Source organism: Amphiprion ocellaris, chromosome 1 (genome assembly GCF_022539595.1).
Source record: "Amphiprion ocellaris isolate individual 3 ecotype Okinawa chromosome 1, ASM2253959v1, whole genome shotgun sequence".
Classification (NCBI taxonomy): domain Eukaryota; kingdom Metazoa; phylum Chordata; class Actinopteri; family Pomacentridae; genus Amphiprion; species Amphiprion ocellaris.
The window spans coordinates 41,786,441-41,805,511 of record NC_072766.1 but is presented as its reverse complement, the minus strand read 5'-3'; the positions used below and the strand labels follow the sequence as shown (position 1 = coordinate 41,805,511).

The window sequence follows — 19,071 nt, the reverse complement described above, 5'->3', positions numbered from 1 at the left end:
TATTTGCTGCTATTTTTATAGTTTATAGTTCCTGAAGTTACACTTCTCCACCGTTTATTAAATGTTTATTTTTTCTGTCGTGTTTGCTGCCAGATTTTCAGTTTATTTATACTTTTATCAACCCACGCTGACAGTGTTTTAATGTTTTCTGCAGCTTTATTTCCACCTGAACCCTGAGATGAATAAATAAATAAAGTCGATTTGGCAGGAAGCAGCAGGTAAAAGGACGGATTCGGTCCCTCTGCTGTGGTTAAAATATTTTGCAGCTCCTGTCTAATTAGGCGTTAATTAATCTGATGGAACTGAGCGGTGGTTCTGCAGTTTATTCATGAGCCGGCAGGACAATAAAAGCTTCTGTCGGAGGAATTTAAATGAACGCTACAGAATGTGGAGCCCGAGGCGATCTTCCAAACAGAGACTGCAGGCTTTCAAACCTCCTCTGGCCTCTCTGCGACTCCCCAGCTCCACTTTTTATTTCTTATTCCCGTCTAATCCCGGCTGAGAGCTCGCTAACTTTGATTAAACAGCCTCAGAGAAGGAAAACCTTTCACACACGTTTTCAGTCCAGCAGGTGCTCCGGCTCTCTTTGCATTTCTTAGGATCCTTCTTCTATTTCTTCCACCGCTGCTGCCTTTTTTTCTGCTCTTAAACTTTCTGCACCTCAAAGAGCAAAAGTCCCAAAGCAATCAACTCTGTGGAAACGTTTTAAATTCAAGCTGAAATCAGCTGCAGAAATTACAGTGAGGAGGTAGAGCTGGAACAGAGCGTTTCTGTCCGTTTACACATCAGGGTTCCTGGATTTCTAACACTTTAAGCCTCAGACGTGCAATATAACCTCTGTTCTCTCTAAATATATATGAATATTTTATATGTATTTACCTAAAAAGAGCAGGGGCATGTGAGGGAATTAGGAAATACAGTCACAAATCTGTTTCTACTGCAACAGACAACAGTCTTGACGTGTTGTTAAACCGGCTACTAGCACTAAAAAATAAAATAAAATACATGTCAAATATAGAACAAAATAAAGAATAATATATGAAGAAAATACAAAAAAAATAATCCACATAAAATTAAAGAAAACTAACTATAGCACTATTTGAAAATAAAATAAAAATAATTAATTTTAAAAAATAGAATTAAAATAATAATAAAAACAAACAAAATAATCTTCATTAAATTAAACAAAACCAGCTACTGACACTAAATTTTTTTAATAAAAATAAAATAAAATAAAAACAGTAAGACAAAACTGAATAATACAGAATAAACCACATGAAATTAAATAAAACCAGCTATTAGCACCATTAGAAAATAAAATAATTAATTTACAAAATAGAATAAAATTAAAATAACAATTAAAACAAACAGAATGATCTTCATTAAATTCAATAAAAATCAGCTACTTACACAAAAAAAACATAAAAATAAGAAAAAGAACTAATACAGAACAATCTACATGAAATAAAATAAAACCAGCTTCTAGCACTAAAAATGAATAAAATAAAATAAAGACAAATTGACAAAAATACAATAAAATAAGAAAACAAAACAAAATAATACAAAACAATCCACATAAAATTAAATAAAATCTGCTACTAGAACTAAAAATTTTATTTAAAAATGAATGAGAATGAAAAAATTATCTAAGAAAAAAAAACTTATTATGCAAAATAACCCACATAAAACTGAATAAAAGCAGCTACAAGTACTATAAGAAAAGAAAAGAAATTAATTTTACAAAAATAGAATAAAAAAATAGTAAGAAAAAACTAAAAGTACTTAAAAAATCCATATAAAATTAACTAAAACCAGCTACCAGAGCTACAAAATAATAATAGTAATAAATCTCCAAAAATAAAATAAAACAAAAACCGTGTATAACACAAAATATTCCACATAAAATGTTATAAAACCAGATAATAGCACTAAAAATAATAAAAACAAATTTACAAATATAGAATGAAAGAAAAATAAGGAAAAAAAAATAATACAAAATAATCCACATAAAATTAAATAAACAGCTACTGGCACAATAAGAAAATAAAAAAGTTAATTTACAAAAATAGAATAAAACTAAATAGATCTATGAAAACAAAATTGAATATATAATTTAATCATAATACTGTAAGTTGTAGTTAATAATATTTAATATTAATTTGTGCCGAGTTTTTAGTCTTTCATAGGTAAATTATTCTGGTACAATCATACCATGAAATGTGTTGTTTTTTTAAATAAATAAATAAAACGTAAAATAATAAACAAAATAAAACAAAACAAGGAATACTAAATCAACATGACTGAAAAGAGGCAAAACAACTGATTTTTTACATCCATGTTTCTGGGCCCAAAAAGCAGAAAAACATCAGAGTCCTTCAGATCACAGGTTTATTTTATATTTATATATTATTTATAGATAAACTGTGAATATAAAGACAAGTTAAACTAATTTATTATTTATGGCCGATTTTCCTGCTAAATTGACTCATTCAACACTAAATCTCAGTCTTAGATTCTCTAGAGCTGCTAAAGTTAACCAGCCGAGACGCCAATAACACTGAGAAAGACGACAAAAACATACAAACTTTCTTTAAAAATTTACTACGAACAAGAGGAGCTATCAGAGAACTCACTATGTTCTTTGTAATGTGGAGACAAATTTGGAATTTCATCAGATCTGGAAACATCTCACATGCTGATGGGTTTGAATCTTTAAATGACCAAAATGTGGTGCAAAATGACTGAAGTGGATACAAGATGACTGAAAAGGTGGGGTACAGTGACTGAAATAATGTCTAAAATGATTGAAATAAAGTACAAAATGACCAAAAAGTGGTGCAGAATGACTGAACAGTGGTGCAAAATGACCAAAAAATGGTGCAAGATGACTAAAATAAGGTGCAAAATGACCAAAATAGGGTGCAAAATGACTGTAATAAGGTTCAGAATGACAAAAATGGTGCAGAATGACCGAAATAATGTGCAAAATTACCAGAAAGTGGTGCAAAATGACTGAAAAATGGTGCAAAATGACCTAAAAGTGGTGCAAAATGACTGAAATAATGTGCAAAATGACCAGAAAGTGGTAAAAAAAATGACTGAAAGGTGGTTAAAAAAAAAAAAAGACCACAAAGTGGTGTAAAATGACTGAAATAAGGTGCAATATGACCAAAAAATAGTGCAAAATGACAGAAATAAGGTGCAAAATGACAGAAGAGATGCAAAATGACAGCTCAATACTTTTTCTGTGATTTTACTACGTGTAATTTATTGAAACATCTAGCAAGGGGGGAGTATGACAGTAAATGTTGATAAAATCCCAGTTTAAAAGGTTCATTCTTCACAGCATGGTTTGAAAATACCAGGACGTCTGACACCAAATACCAGCAGCTCTTATTGATTTTAGCCCTTTGGTCGGACAGAACTTCCAGAACTTCCAGAACTTCCAGACCTTCGCTCCTGTGCAGCTTCTCAAATGCTCTTATTAACAAATAAGTCAAGTTTATGTGCACAGACCTAAATGCAGCCGGAGTCTCTGCAGACTTCCAGCGTTATGAAACAATAAATGAAAATGACAATCCTGAGGCCTTCAGCGAACGAAGGAAAAGCTCATTACACAGAACAGAGTTACAGTTTAGTTTATGAGATACAGACGGAAAATAACAATCTTGTTGTGAAAATTAGCCTCTGATGCCACAGAAATAATAGACTGGAAGTCAGAGCACACGCTGGTCCAGGTGGTGGTTTCAAGACCATCAGGTTTATAAAATAACGAGACAGGGAGATGGACGGATAATGAGCATTTTACAAGCTTTATCCGCAAAAAAGAAGCAGAAAATGAGCACGAAGAGATACAAAACAACTTAAATAATGTATAAAATGACTGAAATAATGTACAAAACGACTGAAAGAAGGTGCAAAATGACTAAAACCTGGTGCAAAATAACCAAAAAAGTGGTGCAAAATGACTGAAAAGAGATGCAAAATTACCCAAAGCTGGTACAAGACGGCTAAAATAAGGTACAAAATGACTGAAAATGGACACAAAATGACAAAAAAAATGGTACTGGATGACCAAAAAGTTGTTAAAAATGACAAGACATGCAAAATGAACAAAAACTGTTGTAAGACGACTAAAAAATGACACAAACTGACTAAAAGAATGGTGCAAAGTGACAAAAGGTAGTGCAAAACAACTGAAATAAGATGAAAAATGACCAAAAAGTGGTGCATAATGACTGAAACGAGAGGAAAAATGACCAAAAAAGGTGTAAAATGACTGAAAAGAGATGCAAAATTACCAAAACGTGGTGAAAAATGACTGAAAATGGATATACAATGACTAACAGAATGGAGCAGAGTGACCAAAAGTGATGCAAAACAAATGAAATAAGGCATAAAACTACCAAAACATGGTGCAAAATGACCAAAAGTGGTGCAAAATTACTGAAAAGAGATGCAAAATGATAGAAGTAGGGTGCAAACCAACAAAAATGACTGAACTAAGGTGCTAAATGACCAAAAAGTGATGCAAAATGACTAAAAACCTGGTGTAAAATGACTGAGAAGTGGTATAAAATGACTGAAAAGTGATGCAAAAAGCACCAAAAGCTCTGGAAAATGAATGAACAGAGACGCAAAATGACTGAAATAAGGTGCAAAATGACCAGAAAAATGGCGCCAACTAATTGAAAAATGGTGCATTATGACTGAAAAGTGGTGTAAAATGACCAAAAACTGGTGCAAAATGGCTGAGAAATGTTGCAAAATGACTAAAAAACGGTGCAAAACGCACCAAAAGTTATGGAAAATGAATGAACAGGGATGCAAAATGATTGAAATAAGGTGCCAAATGACTGAAAAATGGTGCAAAATGATGGCAATAAGGTGCAAACTGACAAATAAATGGTGCGGTGACGACAAAGCAGTCCAAAATAATTGAACTAAGGTGCTAAATGACCAAAAAGAGACGCAAAATGACTGAAAAACACAGCGACTATGAATAGAATCAAAGAACCACAAAAACATGTAAAATTACAACAATATAATTACATAAAAAAAGTGTCACAAAAAGATGAAAACTGATCTAAAAGAGACACAAAATAGTTGTAAAATGACCAAACAAACCAGATTAGACAAAGAAAACATGGTAAGATACTGAAGTCATAAAACAGGAGGATTAAAAGATCACCAACAGATTCAGGTTTTATGTAAAGAAACAAACTGACCACAAAGAGCTGCAAAATGACTGCGAGGTGCAGAGTGATGACATACGAGACGAGAAAGAGGTGAAAATGACCACATAGTGAAGTAAAGTGAAGTGCATGCTGGGAGAGCATTCGGTTTCAGGGAACTGAAGGTTTAAAGGGAGGGTGGATGGATTATTGAACAGCTCTGTAGGCTTTTATCAGGATTCACCTGCACAACTGCACTGGAAGAAAACACAGACTAAAGAGAGGAAAAACCAATACAGAGATGAAAAATGAGGCATAACGACTGCAGACAAATGGAAAACGACCACAAAAAGATGGAAAATTATGGAAAATACATTTAAAGTGATAACAGTAATGTACAAATTTACCGTGAAGAGGTGCAAAATGGCTGCAACCAGATAGAAAATGACCACAACGAGATAAAAAATGACCACAACGAGATACATAATGACCACAACGAGATACATAATGACCATGAGATAAAAAATGACCACAACGAGATACATAATGACCACAACGAGATAAAAAATGACCACAACGAGATAAAAAATGACCACAACGAGATACATAATGACCACAACGAGATACAAAATGACCACAACAAGATACAAAATGACCACGAAATAAAAAATGACCACAACGAGATACAAAATGACCACAACGAGATAAAACATTACCACAATGAGATACATGATGACCACGTGACACAAAATGACCACAGCGAGATACAAAATGACCACAACGAGGTACAAAATGACCACAAGATAAAATATTACCACAATGAGATACATAATGACCACAACGAGATACAAAATGACCACAACAAGATAAAATATTACCACAATGAGATACAAAATGACCACAACGAGATACAAAATGACCACGATGAGATATAAAATGACCACAACGAGATACAAAATGACCACAAGATAAAATATTACCACAATGAGATATAAAATGACCACAACGAGATACAAAATGACCATGACGAGATAAAAACGTCCACAAAATCAATGAAAACGACCACAAACAGTCGCAAAATGACTGCAATGAGATGTAAAATGTCTCCAAAGCAATGCAAAATGACTGCAAAGACCTTGTAATGATAATAAAAACATCGAAAATGAACACAATGAGCCACAATGACTTCAGAGACGAAGAATGAGCATGAAAAAAGTGAAATGACTGCAATGAGATACAAAATGACTGTGACGGGATATAAATAGTATGAGAGCAATACAAAGAGAGCAGGATGACCATAAAAACAGTGAAAATGACCTGCATGCCAACAACCCCTCAGAGACTCTAGATTTATCTGTTTCAGCTGTGTTCTGTGTCAGGATCTCGCTGCTGTGCTGGAGGTCTGGAGGTTCTGTCACATGTCGCAGTTCTTGTCCTCACAGGGAAACTCAGGACACAAAGAAATGTCAGATTCCTGAAGTGCCAAAGCGTCTGTAACACCCTGTAAAAGCCGGCAGAAGCTCTCAGGCCCGGAGTGTCTCGTTGACTCCATTAGCTGGAATGGGTTTAGCTTACAAGACAACAAACCTGCCCGAACACCGGGACTCTTCTGGATCCTCCTCATGTTTTATTCATGGCGGCGGTGGCGCTGCCTGATCAATAAAACATACCTGTGTGCTCGCCTCCTCACCTCTCCATCCTCCAGAGCCCAGACCTGGTGATAAAACAGCACAGATGGATGGCCTTTTCAAACCAGGAGAAAATGACTACAATCCAGGCCATGTCCCTCCTCCGTGAGCCGAGTCTCTAATCCAGAGAGGAGCTTCTGCTGCTCAGGTTTCCCCTAAAAAATACAGGAAATAAGAGTTCTGTTAGAAAACTCTCGGTTTTATTGTTACAGATTATCCTAAAGGGCATCGGCTGTTCTGGAAAACATAGATTCAATTAAGTGTAACTGCAGTCTGATTCTACTTTAACCCTCGTCTCGTCCTGCGGGTCAAAATTGACCCGTTTTAAAGTTTGAAAATGTGGAAAAAATATATTTTTTCACAGTGAAACTTCTGATGTCCACATTTTCAATGTTTTTGGGAAATCTTTGAACATTTTTTTGGTGGAAAAAAGAAATGTGGAAAATGTTTCTTAAGAACATTCACATAAAAAACCAAAATCCAACGAATTTTGCTGGATTTTGGTTGATTTTTATGTGAATGTTCTTAAAGAAAATATTAGAAGTTTTACTGATATATATGGAATCACTTTAGATATTTTTAGGATTTTTTTGGAAGATTTTTACTAATTTTTTGAAAATATTTACAAGAATTTTGTGGCCAAATTTGAGGAATTTTTTTTAAAAAATAAAACTTTCAAGGGAAACTTTTGAGGAATTATTGGAATTTTCTTCTTGAAGGTACAGTTTCATTCACTGCACTTCATTATTTTAGCAGAAAAAAAGAGTTTTTTTGAGGATCTGAAAGTGAATCTCAGAAATGACAAAAACAAAATCCACTAGCAGCTGATTTGATTTGATTACAGGCCTTTATATACTGTCATTAATAAATAAATAAATTTTTAATGTGACTTTTCTAACAACGTATTGTTATTTTATTGATATTGTGCAATTACAGAAAAAAAGCTTTGATTTACACGTTCAAAATAAAAAAAAAAACTAGGTCAAACCAGTAAATAGCTGTGTTAGATTTGATCCTAAAGTATTTTTACTGCCTTTAAAAAAACTATATATCGCCAATTGAAGAATGGTAGATGATTTTGTAAACTGTAATTTCACAAGTTTTCCCCATTATTATAAAGTAAATTCACAGAAAAATATATTAATTTTAATTGACTAAAAAAACCTAAAATACAAAAATATACTAAAAATATATAATTATTTGCATAAAAACAAAAATATACTAAAAATATATAATTATTTACATATACTGTTATTACTGCATATTACTGCTATTATTTTCATATGGGTGTGTGTATTGTGGGTTAAAAATTGTAAATAATATTTCAACATTTTCCATGTTTTATGGTAAAATAAAGGTAATGAATTAAAATTAAACAATATTAATTTACATACATACTGACAAAAAATAATATCAACACCAAAAATCTAGATTCTAAAATTGGTAAAAATAAATAAATAAATAAATTTCAAAAAAGATAAATACAAAAGTTTGCTCTTTCGCAATGTGTGACCATAAAATTACAGTTTTACTGCACTGAAAACCAGCTGAAAAAAAACATAACTATTTTGCATATACTTGCAATTATTTTCATTTTTAGTTTTTCTGTATATTATGGGTTAAAAACAGTTACTTTTTTAAAAAAAAAAAAAACCCAAGTCATGTAAAAATACAGATAATAAATAATAAAATTACACAAATTAATTTACATGCTGGCTGTAAATAAAATAAATAAATGTCTCCATCAACAATCTGTATTTTAAAAAATGTAAAAAGAAAATATTTTTGTTGTTTCACAGTGTGTGACCATAAAATAATGGTTTTGATGCACTAAAATCAGCTTTTTAAAACAAAAACAATTATTTTGCATATACTTATTTTCATTTTTAGTTTTTCTCTATATCATTTGTTTAAAAATGATTAATAATATTTTACATTTTTCAAGTTATGTTAAAATACAGATAATAAATTAAAATTACAAAACATGAATTCATATGCTGACTGTAAAAAATATAAATGACATATTGTCTACATCAACAATCTGCATTTAAATTTGAAAACAGCCATAAACAAAAAAGACAGTGTGACCATAAAATTGCAGTTTTACTGCATTGAAATCAACAAAAAAATATAATTATTTGGAGATACTTATTTTCATTTTTAGTTTTTCTGCAATTTATGGGTTAAAAAATGGTAAATTATACTTTACTGGTTTTTCAAGTTATGTTAAAATACAGATAATGTATCAAAATTACAAAATATTAATTTACACGCTGACTGTTCAAAAAATTATCAACACCAAAAATCTATATGTTAAAATCCATTTTAAAAAAAGTTATTTCTTTCACAGTATGTGACCATATACTTACTTTCATTTTTAGTTTTTCTGCACATTAAGGGTTAAAAAAATGGAAAATATTTTACACATTTTACAAATTATGTCAAAATACAGATAATATATTAAAATTACAAAATAGTAATTTATACGCTGACTTTTTTTTTAAAAAAGTGTCTACATCAACAATCTTTATTATTTTTGACAAAATTTCCACAAAGTTATGATTTAATCGTATTTAAGTCAACTAAAAATATTATTCTACAGACATTTGCTGTCATTTTCTCACTTTTTTAAATAGTTTTTTTTAACATTATGGTATTTTATCTGGCATCCTGACAGCTGGATTTTCACTATTTTGTTTATTTGTTTAATATAATTCTTTTTACAGTGGTCACAACCAAAATATTCATCTGTCCAACCATTCCACCTTCACTGTTTCACGCTTCCCTCTAAAATCAGAAATTATTCTGCTGCTGGATCTTCCTCCACTGTTCTGAGAAGCTCCACTTGATTTTCTATTTTAGAATCTGGCTGCAGGGAGTTTTTACTTCCAGCCTCGATGGCCCACTTTCCTCTCAGTCTCACTTCGTCCACACGGCTCCAGACAGGAGGAGATAATAGTATAAAACAATCATGAAGTAATGAGGGGATACTTGGGAATGACTCGGCGTGATGCATCATAGAACTTCAGGGGAAACCAGGAGTAATGTCCGGGCCATTAGAGATTAATGAGTCGTTATTAGTTGGTTTTGTGCAGAGTTAATCAAGCAGAATTACTCATCAGTGTGATCAGTGACAGGCATTTGTGAGCAAATTATAACCTCATGATCAGCCTCCTGGTCTGTTCTGTAATAAATGATGATGATCTGCAGCAACGGGGTCGTTTCAGAGTCTGTTCACAGTTTACTTTTTAGTTATTCGAGTCACAAAACTTAAGTTCAGGCAGATATTGTGGCTGAATTTTGAGAATTTCTTACGTTTTCAGACAGACCCGTACACCCTCAATTAAACATGCTGCCTGTGAAGCCATTTTAAGGTTAAATATCTTCAGAAATAAAACTCCAACAGTCATGAAATTTGGTAAAAACACAAACAGAATTCGTTCCAGCAGGCTTGAATCATGAAAACGCTCCAGCAGATGGCAAATTTTTAATCATCGGTTCTTAAAAATGGGAAACAAAGTGCAAAATCTTCAAACAAAGACAACATGTAGGCCAGCGTATGTATATATATATATATATATATATATATATATATATATATATATATATATATATACATATATATATATACATATATACATATATATATACATATGTGGATGGATCCATATTTCTACTAAACATCTCTAACATCAGTAGAATCTGATGTGTATGAAATTTGACCAGACAAGGATCCAGTTTTTAGATATTTTTACTTTGAAACTCATCCAAACTGGCTCAAAACTGATCCAGAATGACTGAAAATTGTCCACACTTACTACAACATTGTCCAAAAAGGGTATTAAAAAGATTTTTTTTTTTAAAGTGACTTGAAATCTGTCCAGAATGACTCAAAATTTTCCACAATAGAGGTCTAGGTATTGGTGTTCATAGAGGTCTAGATGTTCATAGAGGTCTAGATGTTGGTGTTCATAGAGGTCTAGATGTTCACAGAGGTCTAGGTGTTCATAGAGGTCCAGATGTTCATAGAGGTCTAGATGTTGGTGTCCATAGAGGTCTAGATGTTCACAGAGGTCTAGATGTTCACAGAGGTCTAGGTGTTCATAGAGGTCGAGATGTTCATAGAGGTCTAGATGTTGGTGTTCATAGAGGTCCAGATGTTCATAGAGGTCTAGATGTTGGTGTTCATAGAGGTCCAGATGTTCACAGAGGTCTAGATGTTCATAGAGGTCTAGATGTTGGTGTTCATAGAGGTCTAGATGTTCATAGAGGTCTAGATGTTCACAGAGGTCTAGATGTTCACAGAGGTCTAGGTGTTCATAGAGGTCCAGATGTTCATAGAGGTCTAGATGTTCATAGAGGTCTAGATGTTCATAGAGGTCTAGATGTCCATAGAGGTCTAGATAATGGTGTTCATAGAGGTCTAGATGTTCATAGAGGTCTAGATGTCCATAGAGGTCTAGATAATGGTGTTCATAGAGGTCTAGATGTTCATAGAGGTCTAGATGTTCATAGAGGTCTAGATGTTGGTGTTCATAGAGGTCTAGATGTTCATATCTAGAAGAAAAAGAAAGATGGATCAAACAAGAAGTGTAAAAAACTAGGCAGAAAGCGGCACTCACAGTCGTATAATCCTAATTATTTCTTTTTAATTACTAAGTTTTTGCTGATTTGATTTGCTGATTTGTTCCTTGGTTGTTTCCAGCTACAGTCTGGTGCACTGAACTGTTAAGTGTTTTTATATTTCTTTAAGCAGATGTCAGGAGATGTTTTCTGTTCACTTCAAAGCTTTTCTCTGCAGATATTTCAGCTTGTCTAAGGAGGACAGGTACAGGTGGAGCTGATTACTTTAAACTGGTGCTTTTAATTGAGCTCAACCAGTTCCAGCTCCAGTGTTGTGGATTCTGACTCTCTTTATAAAACTAATCCATCATTAATGAACTTTCTTTCACCTGCTTTTCCTCCATAATGAGTCCAAATGTTGGCCAGGAGAAAGGTCACTTTAACAGACCAAACTGATTTAGTGGAAAAATGAAAACTGTGTCACTATGAAATCACCCATTCTGCTGCAAATATTTGTCAGTTTAATGCTTACAGCTGGAAATTTACAGATAAGACAGTTTTGGGGAGTAAAAATACAAAAATTCACACACGAAAAAAACAAGAAAATTCTCATCATTCTGTGAAAATATTTTACAGAATTTACAATGTAAATTTTTTTTTTACATTTTTAAAAAATGTTTTAACCTTATTAAACTGCATTTAAAAAAACTATTTACTGATTTACCTCAATTTATGTATATTAATGTTTGAAAAATGGTAAAATATAAAATAAAAATAAGAAGAAGAAGAACTGTAAACTGATTTTCCCTGTTTTGTAAAAGAAAAAAAGAAAAAAGGAATTTACATCTCAATCATAAAAAGGGCTAAAACAGCACATAGTACATCAAAAATCTGCATTTTATAAGTAGTAGTTTTTTTTGCTTTTTTTTCCAATGTGTGGCTGGAAAATTGCATGATTTTTAGCATAATTAATTAATTTTTTAAAATTCTACATATATTTGCTGTTTAAATATTGGTCAGTTTAAAGCTTTGTTGCAGCTGGAACTTTCCAGATAAGACAGTTTTTAGAGGGTAAAAATACAAAAATTCACATGAAAAACAGAGAAAAATTCTCAACATTCTGTCAAAATATTTTTACAGAACTTACAATGTAAAAAATGTGTTTGACAGTGACGATTTAAAGTTTGAAAATGATTACAAATAAATAAATACAAAGAATTTATTGATTTACTTAAAAATATTTATATAAAGGTTTGAAAACTGTTAAATAGTAATGATAATAACAATAACAACAACAACAACAATAATAATAATAATAATAATAATAATAATAATAATAATAATAAACGTAAACTGTCTTTTCCCATTTTGTGAAAAAAAACATGAATTTACAAGTTAACCATGAAAATACGCTACAACAGTAGATAATGTCCCATCAAAAATTTGTATTTTTATAGATACTATTTATTTTTCAACAATGTGTGGCTGTAAAATTGCATGTTTTTTGTGTAATTAATTCAGTGTTTTTTATTCTACACGTATTTGCTGTCATTTGAAATTTTAAAAAAAAAATTTACATTAAAAGTTGAGAAATGCTAAATAATTTTAAAAGACTTTATTGTACAGATTCTTGCTCTTCTTTGAAATTATAGAAAATATCATGTAAAATCACAGAAAAAAATATTCATTTAAGTAAAAAAACCTAACAAAAACAGGTCAAAACTGTAAATAATGTCCACATGAAATATCTTATGTGTACTTTTTAAACATGTAGCCGTAAAATCATACTGTTCTATTGAATTTAAAGATAAAAATATCACTATTTTATAAATATTTGCTGTTAATTTTACAGTTTTAACATTTTTTTTAGAATTCCAGTATCCCCCAGTTTTTAAAGGTATTTTTTCCTCTGCCTTTATGTTCAGATTTTTTTGTTACAGATTTTCTTTTCCAGTGTCGTTTTGGCATTCAAAAACAAATAAATAAACTCTGCACAGGTAAAATGTGAGCCAGTGGAGCAGCACCACCTGGAATAACATGGAGTAACCCAGAGGCAGGTCGGTACAAGTTTTCTGACTGTTTTAGTGAGGAGAACCAGTGATCTCATTTAGTTTGACTTGCAGTAAAAAGTCGTTCTGTGCAGCTTCCCAGCATGTGTTCATCCATCAAACCCTTGCTGGCTTCCTCTAAATCCCCACCAATCACCTGACATAACGAGTTACTGTACAATCTGTAAGCAGCACAAAATAGCTTCTACTTCAATCAGTTCCTGAATTTTTCACAGTCAGAGGCAGAAAATGCAAATGACGAACTGCTGACCGTTTTAATAGTCCTTCCGCTGCGTTTGGATGACGTGCTTTTCACTCCACGACTATTAATTCTGTTTTAATGCTGCAGTTTGATGCCAGTGTGGATAATTCTGGGCTTTACGGGACACAGCTGCAGCCTGGTGAGAGGAAAACAACCGTTTCTCCTCCTCACTGAGGTCAAATTACTGCACTGTGCAATGAGCAATGAGCGGTCACAGCAAGTTCGCTGTTCTTTCTACAGTAAAAATGGCCACATTTTGTCCCCAAATCTACAAAAATCTCTGTAATCTTACTGCTTTCTTTAAACTTTTCTGTTAAAACCAGCCCTGCTTCTTGAATTTAACCATTCACTAATGTGGAATGGCTGCAATTATCTTCTTTTAGGGAGAAAGACAAGAATTAATTTCATCCATTTCCATTTTTCTGTTCTTTTACATGCAAAATTAGACACATTAAAATAATTTACCGCAAATGATAACATTCAAACTTACATTTAGAAATGGTTATCAAATTTTACATTGGAATAACACATTCGTGTACAAACATTTACACATATTTGTAAAAAACATGTATATCAGGACAGTTTTAGTTTCCAATGACAATCCCACATTTTGGTTCTTTCATAGATTATTAAAGATCTTCTGGAAATATGACGAAAGCTATTGGGTCAAAAATAAACAAACAACAACTAAAATGATCTGTTTTGTACAAAGTTCTACTAATCAATTCTTAGTTTCATGGCTTCTTACTTGTCATGAGTGATTCCAGTCGACTACAGCTGCTGACTCCTCTGATTCAGTTTAAACAGAACCATTAGATTCACTCATCAGACTGGTCTTGATTTTGTACTAGTTTTTGATTTTTTTTAGGACTGGTTTTGGACCGTTTCTAAAACTGGGTTCAGTTTTGGTTTTGGGCTGGTTTCAGACTGTATTCTGACTGGCTCTGGATATTCTTAGGTTCAAGTTTGATTTTGGTACTGGTTTTATACTTTTGTAGGTCTGATTTGAGACTGTCTTGGACTTTTTTTAGGAGTAGTTTGGTTTGGTTTTGGTGCGATTTTGTACTGGTTTGTGACTTTTTTTGGACTGGTTGCAGACTGTATTCTGACTGGTTGTGAAAACTTTTGAGACTGGTTTAGGTTTGATTTTGGTCCTGGTTTTAGACCTTTTTAGGACTGGTTTCAGACTGTCTTGGTCAGGTCTTTTTTCTACCCCAAGAACACCAAACCTACCATCCAGCATGGTGGTGGCAGTATCATGCTCTGTGGAACTGTGGCTTTACACAAAGTAAATGGAATAATGAAGAAGGAGGATTAAACCCCAAAACCATCAGCAGAAGGTTGATCTTGGGCACAGTTGGATGTTTAAACAAGACGATGAGCCCAAACACACATCAGACGTGGTAAAGAAATGGTTCCATCAGGTTAGAATGAAGGTTCTAGAATGAAGGTTCTAGACTGGTCTCCCCAAAGTCCTGACTGAAACCCATCAAGAACCTGAGGACTGATGAAGAAACAAGTCAACACATCTAGTTGGATTGAACCATTTCTGTCATGAAGATAAACCAGAAGCTTGAAACCAAAATAACTTAGCTAAGATGGAAATGGACAAATATAACCAAATATTAGCATTTCTGTTTCTATAATTTTGACCCAACAGATTTCCAGAAGATCTTAAATAAATCTATGAAAGAACCAAAATGCTGGATTGTTTTTCACAACTAAGATTTATGTGTTTCAATGATTCCATCAGAGTAAATTCAAATTTCTAGGAGTCACTGGAAACTCAAGACTGACGTGGTAAACATGGTCTTTACAAGCGGATGGAAACTTTTGTTTGTGACTTCATATTTACCTCACAAACTAACCCTACACCACAATGGCCAAGATTTCCATTTAACAATATCTGAAAGCAGCTCTTACAAAAGATTATTTTTCTACCTTCACCAGATAAAGTCCCTTAAATTAGACAAACACCAGCCGAACCCTACAGTTCTAAAATCAATCAGACATGTTTTATTCAGCCGTGGGTGGTTCAGACTTTTTCCCGATGTTGCTTTGTGCGTTAAAATGTTCTTTTTTGTCTCAGATTTGTCTTTTGCTGTTCATATTTATTGTCAGTGTGGGTTGTAGATGTTTTATGTGCCGGTCTGACAGACTGAGAGTTAATGATTCTGCCTCGGTATTTCCAGCGCAGAGTGATTTAAAGTAGAAATCAGACGGACAGCAGGAAGCAGGTTGGAGATAAGTCTGACCTTATATCTAATATTGATGTTTAAAGGACATTTCCAGCTGAGGACCTGCGGACCGTATGACACGCTCTTATGCACAATTTATGACCAGATTTGGAAGAAGGGGTCATGGCGTTTGTGGCAACAAATCAATCGTACAAGTTCAAATTATGTTTTTTAGCCCTGAGAGGTCGGGATGAAAGTGTCAGTAGGTTCACACTGTTCAGACTGAAATACCTCAACAACTAGCAGATGCTTAAAATTAAAATTTAAGTAAAAATGAACAACGAATCTATGACTTCGGTGGTTTCCTGACGCTCATGAGGCTGTGACATTTTACTGAGATTTGTTGACCAAATAATTAGATTGAAATTTGACACAGACTGTCATGTTCTCCTCAAAATTAATTGCAATTAATCAGTCAAACAAAGTTTGATTAAAGGATTGGATGATTATGTTGTTAGCTGCTAAAAAAGATCATTCAAATGTAAACAATAACTACACTCCATCTATAAAATGGTGCGAAAATAATAAAAACTGTATTTGACAAAACAGTTAAGACAATATCGCACTGTCCTCTGGTCAAATTATTACAGTTTAATACTTTTATAACCACATATTACCAAAAACAGTGAGATCCCCATCAGTCTAAAATTTGTCTTTAATGCTAGTTGTGTTATAATAATTTTAACATATGCTAAACTACCATTGTTAATGAGGACCTTAATGTAAAAAATAAAAAACGCCTCATTTTGCTTTTTAAGAACAGTTTTGCCACAACAACAACACTACTACTGTGGTTCACGGTGTTTAGAGCTAATTAGCTATTTTAGCATGCTAACACACCAAACTATATTTGTTAATGAGGACATCTGTCACATCTCTTAATTGCTACTGTCAAGTAAAAGCTTAAATGCTACCATTATAATAATAAAAACATGTTTTTGTCATCACCATGTTAGCATAATTTTTGTGAGCATGCCAGAATGCTAGCATTTAACTTAGCCTCGCAAAGTTGCTAGCATGGCTGTGGATTCTTTGCCTTGTTAAAATGTCTTTTATTGTATATTTCAAAATTCAAAATAATTTTGAATGACAATTTAGCCACAAAAAGAAAATACTAATTTCTGATCTTTGTGTTAAATGCTAATTAACAAATGTTAGCCTGCTAACACACGAAGCTTGAGTTAGTAATGAAGGCCTATGTTGCATTTCACACTTCTACTGTTGAATAAAGGCCTATAATTCCACCAAACAACAAACAAACTATACCCATCACTATGTTAGCATGCTGATGATAGCACTTAACTTACGGCTGCTAACATTGCTGTACACTTTATCTTGTTTGTACAGTATGTGAGGTATTTTTGCTTTACTTTTGATTCTAAAAGATCCTTTTTGGCAGACAGTTTAACCAGAAAATGAAAACAGTACTTTGGTTTACAAACACAATGTAGCTGTTCTTTGTGTTTAATATTAGCATGCTAACATACCAAACTGGAGCTGTCAATGTGGACTTTTGTTGTATTTCGCCACTGTTGCGGTCTAATTTAGGCATAAAATGCTGCCAAAATAGTAAGTAGAAAAACAAACTATACTCATCACTGTGTTAGCACCACAACTGTGCTAGCATGCTGATGTTAGCACGTAACTTTGGGGTGCTAACATGGCTGTAGACTCCTACTTTTGCTTTTTTTTTTTTAATCCCTTATTAATCCCACAAGGGGAAATTCTGATTTTCCCATATCTCCCAACTGGGGGAGTCACAGTGACGGGTCAGCCGCGGTACAGCGCCCCCTAGAGCAGGAAGGGTTAAGGGCCTTGCTCAAGGGCCCAACACTGGCCACATCGGGGCTTGAACCTCTGACTTTCTGATCAGCAGTCCAGAGACTTAACCGTTGCGCCACCACTGCCCCATAAATGATCATCTTTGGAATACAATTTACTCAGAAACAGAAAACTGAACGTACACAAAAAACAACGTAGCCTGAGCTGTTCTTTGCGTTTAATGCTAATTCGCTAACATTAGCATGCTAACACACCAAAGTGGAGTTGCCAGTGTGGACTTTAGTCGCATCTCACCAGTGCTGCGGTTTAATAAAGCCATGAAATGCTGCCATAACGACAACAAAAACAATGTTAATCATAATAGCTAGCCTGCTGATGTTGGGAGCTAATGTACAAAGGAGCTAACATGGCTAAAGAAGTGTTGAAGGATTCATTTTAGTGGACATTTTGACCAACATCCATTAAAATGAGTCTCCGTCTTCCTCCTTGTTGTTGCAGAGTGCTCTTCCGTCTATATATTCCAATTAAACAATTGCAGAAATGCCTGAGCTCTCCCTCTGCGGCATAATTACATGTTTGGACGCCGAGATTAGCATCTGAACATGGTTATCAGAGAAAAGCTGCGTTATCAGACACTCGCCTCCAGTGTGCTAAAAAAATATCAGACCCACAGTCTAATGTAGGGCACCTCCATTTGAATATTTCATGCAGTTTGCCCGAGCATCAGAGCCCATCCCGTCGTACGTCTAAGCTAACGTGATTAGAGCCTCTACATTATTAACACCACGGCCGGCTGGAAGTGATTGTGCAGAAATGTGCTCTGGGTGATCTCCACAAACGTTTTCCATCAAATGCTATCTCCACAATGAAGTGTGATTTCATGGAGCTGATTTAAAACGCTGCTCTTCTTCTCAGCAGAGCAAAGAGAAGCCTCGGTTTCTCTTCCACTCCGACTATCATGTGTTTCATATTTGAATCTGCACATCTTCATCCTCTGCCGTTATTAGGGGGAATTGTGAGACTGGAAAAGCAACACTGCAATCTTCTTGTAATCCAATTTCTCAATAGTTCTGCAGGCTGTTAAAACTATAAACACATTACGAAAGAGGCTTTTTTTTTTCCATCTGCGAGATGAAAAACTATTTCAATAATTCGACACTCGGAATCAGAATTGGAGGGAATTCAATTTGTATTAAAAGGAACAAAATCCTGCAAATAAGACGTGGTTTTTGAGAGCAGAGAGCATCTAGTTTACCTCCTGGCAGCAGCAGAGAGAAATACTTTACTGCTAAACAAACTGAGACATGTGTAAAAGCA

General features: G+C 33.7%; 1 protein-coding gene across 1 annotated transcript in view; it reads right to left on the bottom strand.

The window, feature by feature from the left end:
* Nucleotides 1-2,292: 2,292 nt before the first annotated feature.
* The window catches only part of LOC129350805 (uncharacterized), a 31,191-nt gene continuing 14,412 nt past the window's right edge, over nucleotides 2,293-19,071 (bottom strand). The window contains exon 2 of the mRNA XM_055018408.1: nucleotides 2,293-7,017. Coding sequence (XP_054874383.1) covers nucleotides 5,415-6,497 — 1,083 coding nt within the window. The 5' untranslated portion in view covers nucleotides 6,498-7,017 and the 3' untranslated portion in view covers nucleotides 2,293-5,414. The remainder of the gene's footprint in view (nucleotides 7,018-19,071) is intronic.